Raw genomic sequence first — 7,514 nt, forward strand, 5'->3', positions numbered from 1 at the left:
CTACTGTCCCATCCAGATCAGCAGTGCCCAGGGCAATCAGCACAAAGAATAACTCCAGCTACACATAAACAGCTTTGGACAGACTACGGTATTCAGCAGCAGGGGTGGGAAAAAAAAAAACCAAACAGGCCTTTACAATCCTCATTTGCACCAGCTGAATGCTAATGGAGCAGCCGCTTCTGCCCAACCCACAAAACAAATCGAAGCGAGAGATGCATTTCATTAACCAATTCCCTCGCTGCTCTCCCTTCAGAAAGGAATATGTTATGTCAGGTGCACGCATGTGCCACGGAGGCAGCACTTCCCCTGTGCAGATGGTAATAAAAGGAGACATACAAGTACGCAAAAGGAGAGAGTTCACCTGAAACTCCCTGTTTCTGGGAGGAATCCAGAATAGGATGGAGAGACATCACCTGTGTACCCTCCTCTGGGAAAATTCAGGGGAAGGGAAGGGCAATTTAACTCAGTCTCCTCATTTGGAGACATTCCACTGTTCTCACTCGCGAGACACTAAACCCAGGTCCCTAACAGAGTCATGGTGCAAATTTCAACCCCTGAAAAGGAATACATCCCAATTCAGGGCAGCAGGGATTGGGGCAGGAGCAGCCAAGTAAATCCTCTTGGTTTAATGATTAATTCTATTCCAGGTCTCCCACCTCCCCAGGGGGTTCAGTCCCTGAACTCCATCCTCACAGCCCTCAGGGGTCCCTTCCCTTAACGAAACACTGGAACTGGGGCTATTTACCTGCCATCACAAAAAAGGAACGGGAGGGATGGGTGATCAGCAACCTGCTGGTGCCGCATGCTAAACATTTTCTGAACAGGAAAGGAGGACATGTTGCAAAGGTCAAAAGATTTTCCCCTCGTCTGGTAAAAGCTCCACCTGCCATCAGAAACCCGCTGGTTTCTACAGCACAGCGCTCACAGACTGAAACATGCGCTTGGCCAAACGGGGACTGCTCTGCCTCAGGTACCAGAGGCCAAATACATCACAGTTTAAAGTGGGTGTGAGGATACCCACTCCTCATCTTCACCTATCACAGCTCTGAGCAAGCGCAATGATGCAGCTGCATTCATCACCTTTTACCATCAGAACGAGAGATGCTCAGCACCCTGTGCCTCAGGACCTCCCAGCAACGAGCCTATCTCAGCCTTGGCCGTGAGAGCCAGAGCTGTCACAGCCAGACCCCCAGAGCCACCTCCCCAGGCAGAGGGGGCTGCACTCAGGGTTGGGAAGCCTCAAGTTCTCTGCAAAAAAACAAATGCTGCCCTTTGGAGAGTGAGGAGGATCCTGTTTTTAATTCGGGGCTGACAGCACATACCTGGGAGAGTCACACAGGATGTTAGCAGTGGGATAAAAGAAAGACGCTGCTGTTTATTTGTGGACTATCCCAAATCCCATGTACACATCGTTAGTAGAATTCCACTTCACAGACACTTTATCTCAAACTCTTTGGGAGGCAGATGGTCTGTTTAAACACCAGGAGGGGAAAAACCAGAAAATCAACAAAAAATCCCCAACACTTACTTGAAAATCTGACTGTAGCCGTTTGACTGGTGACAGCCCCCAGGGAGCTGTGAGACACACAGGAGTAATTACCCTCTGCACCAGCCCTCTCAGGATATTTAGTGTCCTTTGCCACAGCCTGCGATGAGATGAAGAGTGATCCGTTCGGAAGCACGTGATGATCCTCCTGCTCCACTAACGGCAACCCATTCTTCTTCCACGTGATATTGATCACCTGCTCGGCAGGGGCCAGGTTACAATCCAAAACCACGGCTTCGTTTGGTTCCAGTATCACCTTTGCAGGACCAGCACTACAGCTCAGCTCCAGGGAATCCCCTTCCAACAGCCTCCCTGCAAAGGAAAGACAGTGTTGCAGTGCGGGTTGCTTGCCTTGATTAACCCCAACCCAGCAAAGGAAGCACAGGAGTGTGGCTGGAAACGACAGGTGGAGTTCAGTCCTGTTAGGTGACCAGCACCTCCCAGGACACTTGTGCACCACGCTCTCCATCACACATCCCTAGGGCTGCACAATCTGCACCATTTTTGCCACCACCCACCGTGCCCAGCAGCCACCCCTTCTGTCCATGCTTGCTTTTCCCTGCTGGATTCAAACAGAGAACAGTAACAGGAAGAAGGGGAAGGGATGCTGACAGCAAGAGCAAGCACAGAGGATGCAGCAAGGGCCCCAACCTGCCACGGCTGCCCAGGACAAGCGAGGACATGGCTGCCCAGGACACCTGCCCGTGTACCAGAGCCTCCTCCAAGGTCGACCTCCACCCACAAGACAATGGCAACAGCGGCATCAATCACAACTTGGTTGGGGCAGTTTCTCCTCAGGGCAAACAGGCAGTAAGAGCTCAAGCCCAGACAGGAATCCAGAAAGACGGTATCTCCCACCAATGCTCATGTACTGGGAAGCTCATTTCAAAAGAAAGACAACAAAAGAACAGCTGAAAATGTGACCTGCTGTCTCCGAGCATTTTATTCCACACAGGTGAATCCAGAATGAGAATGGATGGATGCATTTTCCCCACTACAAAAGGATGCTCCATCTGCAAGTGGCTGGTAGCCAGAACATGCCCTTAGGCAACCTCCCTGCTGCAGCCCGAGGCCAGAGCAGTGACCAGCAGCAAGCAAAACCGAACAGGGCTTAGTCTGGCCCATATCCAAGCCCACGTACTCGTAGGAGAGCTCCACCTCTGAAACAAGGCTCGGTATTTCCCAAAAGAATATTGCCATTAATAAAATGCATTTGCCGTTAGAGTTCTCCAGAGACGCTAAGTCAACGTTAGCTGGCAGCGCTGCTTCCACACACCAGCAATTTCAATCTCTGCTGTGCTCAAACCATCACCATCCACTCTTTTTATGGCTCCGCTCCAAATTATTTTGTCACTGCTCCAATCAGAAATGTTTCCTGCCTCTATAACAAGTTTATCAACACTGGATATGAACCACATGGCTCCTTGCCCGTCTCCTATCGCAGAAGGCTACAGATTAATTTTATAGGAATTCAAACACCCTATTAAACCTGCTACTACCTACTGCTGATAAAAGGGTTGCATTTTAAAAGAGTGTGTGTTAAGCATGCAATTAGGGGCAATGACACGCAAAATTACACATGCAGGGAGATGGAATTATTTCAAGGCGTGTGCCAGAAACCGCAGGTGCCTGTGAAAGGAAGGGCCTAACCCTGCTCACGTGTAGGGCTGATTTGGTGCCCACCCAAGCCCGCAGGGATGGGAACTCGTCAGGTTTGCCATCATCACTGGTTCGCAGAATGACTGCCGAGAACTTGATGCTGGCCAGTTATGTCCCTTCAGTGAGGAGACGGCCACAAAACAATCGCACCTGCCTGCTGCTTGTTGGTTGCCATCGTTGTGGGACAGAACAGACCCTGCCCCAAGCACCATCATCTTCAGAGAAATGCCTGCAAGCCCTTGGATTTAGGGTTTTCCCACAGGCACTGTCACCAAATGCCGTCTTCGAAGGGCAATTCTTCCCGTTCACATCTCCTAGGGAAGTTAGTCCTTTGAGGACGACAGCAAGCTAGGAAACTCACTCGCTGGCCCCACAGGAGGCTAAAAGTAGGGGAATGTGATGCTGAAAGGCTTCCCCTGTGTCTGGAAACAGACACTGCCACTGGAAGTAAAAAAAAATCTCTATGAAATATGGACAAATTAAGCACAGAGCAAGGAAAGGAAGTCTTAATCCTTTGCCCTTCCTTAAATCGGATGTCTGTAGAAGCACAAGTAGAGACTGAGGAGACAAGGAGTTAACTCAGGTCACAAGCTGACGGCTCCAGCTTTTCTGCATCTCTCCCCTCAACTCCTCCTTCACACGTCACCGCCAGCAGCAACACAGCAACATGTGTCAGACGGCTCTTGTGCAGCACCAGCACTACGGGCACCAGCCTGTGCCTCCTCTTACCCTCTTTCACCACCGCCCCTGCCAGCACACAGCAGGCCTGGGTGGGCTTGGCCAGGTGGAACGAGCTGGCTCTGTACGCTGGGCATCCCGTGGCCTCTGCCACCACACACACGGGCTGTCCTCCTGCCTCCACATCCTCCGTCGGCTCCTGCTCCGAGCATCCCCCGGGCAAACAGCCCGTATATACCTGTCCTATTTTCTATTTTCTTCAGGCAGCAATTAAAATGGCATTTTGCTGAAAATAACTCTTCCTCTGCAAAAGGTGAAGCGCAAGGGGACAGCTGGCTGGCTCAGGCAGCCAGGAATAGAGTGGAGATCTGCGGTGCAGCTTGCCATGCCAGCTCAAGTCGGTAAGAAGCAATTATCAGCCTCTCCAACTTCAATTCCTCAAAAATCAACTTAAACTGGTTGCAGTGGAGTAAGAACAGACAGCACCATACTTTGCATCGCAGCAAAAGAAGTATTTCCTTTTTAAAAACATGTGATGGTGTTTCCATACCCGTAAGTATCATCTAGTTCTCTTGCCCAAAGTCAAAAACTACCTGAATCCAAGCTTATGGTTGGTATGTTAAGAGAAAACAAGAGCCAGCTGCAAAACTCACCCACACCAAACCCAACAGCCTGGTTAAGGTCTCTCCCTGTTATACCACGAGAGGAGAAATGACCATTGGAGGGAAATGCATTTGAAGTCTGGACCTCACAGGCAACTGTCCAGCCCAGGAGCACTCACCAACACTAACATCACGAGCAAAGGATCTTCCACCCACAACCAGGGTGCTCGGCTTCTACCATCAACATCCGATGCACTTGCTGAGCTGGTCGCGCCAATACCATGTCACTGGCTATGGACAGGAGAAAGCTGCCTTCTTTCGTGCCTTCGCACCAACAAATGCAATTGCACAACGTCTTTGAAGAGCAATAGGCACTTCTGTCCTGGAAACCTATTCCAGCCACATAATCCACACAGCAAGAGCAGAAACCATCCACAAGCTCCAGGGTATCAGTATGTTTCTACTTGCAAGTGTTTACTGTATCGCCAAGCAATGTGGGCTCCACGTGACAGTGAAAGCTCATGACCACACTCAAACCACTGTTCTTTATTTTAAGGCCTCGAAAAACATTTCTAGACCAAGATGCCAAGTGAAAACCCAGATGTACTCACAAACTCTCAGGGCTCAAACTGACAGAAGACCATGACAAGGTCAAACACATGTGACAACTCAACTCTGTCACTTAACGCAGCCTGGGAAGGCTTCCAACCAGGCAAATGAAGGCCCCAATCAACATCAGGATGCTCTGACCTGTCCCAAATCATCCAGCCCTCCTTTTGGCCCCAAAATACCACAGGTTTTGGGGGACAGGCCATTTGCACATACAGAAGTCGGAGCAGCAGGGCCCAGGACCCAGCCTTGGCATTGCAAAAGTCCCACTACGACTCTTGTCCCAAAACGTTCAGAGAACTGTATAAAAACTCCCTGATTAAGGAAAAAATACCTTCCAGGCTCTGGAAACGTAGGAGGAGGTCTGGTTCAAAACACCGCACTAAATTAGCAAGCCTGACAATGAGATAAAAGCCCCTTCAAGGGAAAGGATCAGAAGAGAGTAAAATTAGTCCAAGTGAGATCAAAGACAAATGAAATCAGGAATGTTAAGTGCTTACAGAAGCTGCCGACTATTTGTAACCACCATTCTTCATCGTACGGTGACACAAATTGATACGGCCCCGTTTAAACACAGCCACACGCTCCTGCTCACCTTCACCCTCTTACCTGCCGGAGGTAACGTAGTGAAGACTGCCCAGAACAGCCACTTGCCTCACCCAGCAAACACAGCTCCTCCTCCGGGCATCAATAATAGCACGGACGTGGGCTTCCGAGTCGGAAGCCAGAAGGTCTTTCCATGTATCAGTTCGAGGCAGGGGTTTCAGCTACAGATCTGGGCTTTGGAACCAGAGAGCTTTCTTGCCCTTGGCTCCTCCCTGATGTATTTTCAAGCCTCAAAGCCCAGCAGAACTGGAAGTTTTCATTCCTCAGCCTTTAAATCTTTAAACCCCGTACAGCGCTGCCCTACGGGGAGCAACATCACGTACACATTCAAAGCGGGCTTTTACACCACAGCACAAAACCCTCCAGCCTGCCAGCTACCCAGAAACGATCCAGTGCAACTGAGAATATCTTAAAATACTTCTCTGGGGGAAAAGGGGCCAAAAGCAGGGTGGTAAGCTGTGAAGAGAGCAGGACAGCAGGCTGTGCCAATCCAGTTCCACATAATGAGCAGAGGTCATATCAAACTCCACTAAACTCAGCAAAGTGCTGATCTCCTCCACGGTAGACGGTAGCGGCTTTGAGATTATATATGTATGTGTAAATACATGCTTATACATAGCTATAGATCACATACGTGTGCATCCACATACACAGAGTTCTGGGGGAATGCAGGTCTAGTCAAACATAAAGCATGCCCTGAAATGGAAGGTCTTTGGTGCAGCAAATTAAAAGCATTTTGTTCCCGTGAAAATCCTATTTTCTGACCCAGGCTCTGCAGGGTTTTTTTACTCACTGCCACATTGCCAACCACTAGGCTGCGTTAGGCACAAAAAACAGCCCAGGAGAAAAAGGTTCTTCTTCTTCCAGCTATTACCTCACTTCCATCAGCCAGCCATCCACCTCCGGTTCCAGGCCCAGTGAAGTAAATTAAAAAGTCTCCTGTTGAGTGGCATAAAAAGCCAGGGCGTTTCACAGGAACAAAGGTTGTAAAACCGTCAAGGCACAAAGCTGTCCTCTGCCCTCCGTGGGAGCAGGGCCGCCCCCCGCAGCAGCAGGCTGGATTCCAGATTCACGGCAGGCATCTGAAAAACCACGTTATACCAACCAACATCTCCCTTCCCCAATCGCACGTCTCAACGTACAGCCAAAACCCACTCCCCTCATCTCCTCTCCCTGAGCTTTGACAGATTCCTGCCAACGCGATTACTTTTTGGTCAGAGGCAAGACACATCCAAGACATGCAACGCTCCCAGAGACCCGGCAGGAGCTGAGCTCTGTGGCTGAGAACGGCACAAACCTCCACTTGTCTCCTCGTAGGCTGCACTTCCCTTCCCTAGGATTTGAATCAAGGAGGAAAGACCTAGACGAGGGAGATGCTCGTTCTGGTGAAATTTTGGCTATCAGCAGTAAGCACGTCCTTGAGCTCCGTTACACACCATGAGCAAATAAAAGGTTACTGTTCAACAGGAAACAAACGGCTTTGAGTGGAGGAGGATGAGACGTGTTTTAGTAATTACTTTAAAAACAAAATATACAGGAGTAAACGAAAAGGGATGCTTTTCTGTGTGCTGGCATATCAATGCTCCTTCTTTTTTTTGGTACAGCACCTAGCACAGCTGCAATCAGCTGAACCACAGTCCCCGAGCAAGGTCCATCAATAAAGGGCACATCACCACGAGGACGCAGAGCGCCGTGGTGCTGGCTCAGCCAGCCAGCGCATGCCCCAGCTCCGAATGCAGCCCAGCCACCAGCTCAGCAGATAATCCCCTCCCGGTTACACAGCACAGCTCAGGCTCTTCTCTAGCTGGGGTGAG

General features: G+C 50.0%; 1 protein-coding gene across 1 annotated transcript in view; it reads right to left on the bottom strand.

The window, feature by feature from the left end:
• The window catches only part of IGDCC4 (immunoglobulin superfamily, DCC subclass, member 4), an 86,206-nt gene that overhangs the window by 54,024 nt on the left and 24,668 nt on the right, over positions 1–7,514 (bottom strand). The window contains exon 3 of the mRNA XM_009870537.1: positions 1,529–1,858. Within this exon, the coding sequence (XP_009868839.1) occupies positions 1,529–1,858 (330 nt within the window). The remainder of the gene's footprint in view (positions 1–1,528; positions 1,859–7,514) is intronic.

This window comes from Apaloderma vittatum, unplaced genomic scaffold (genome assembly GCF_000703405.1).
Source record: "Apaloderma vittatum isolate BGI_N311 unplaced genomic scaffold, ASM70340v1 scaffold16760, whole genome shotgun sequence".
Classification (NCBI taxonomy): domain Eukaryota; kingdom Metazoa; phylum Chordata; class Aves; order Trogoniformes; family Trogonidae; genus Apaloderma; species Apaloderma vittatum.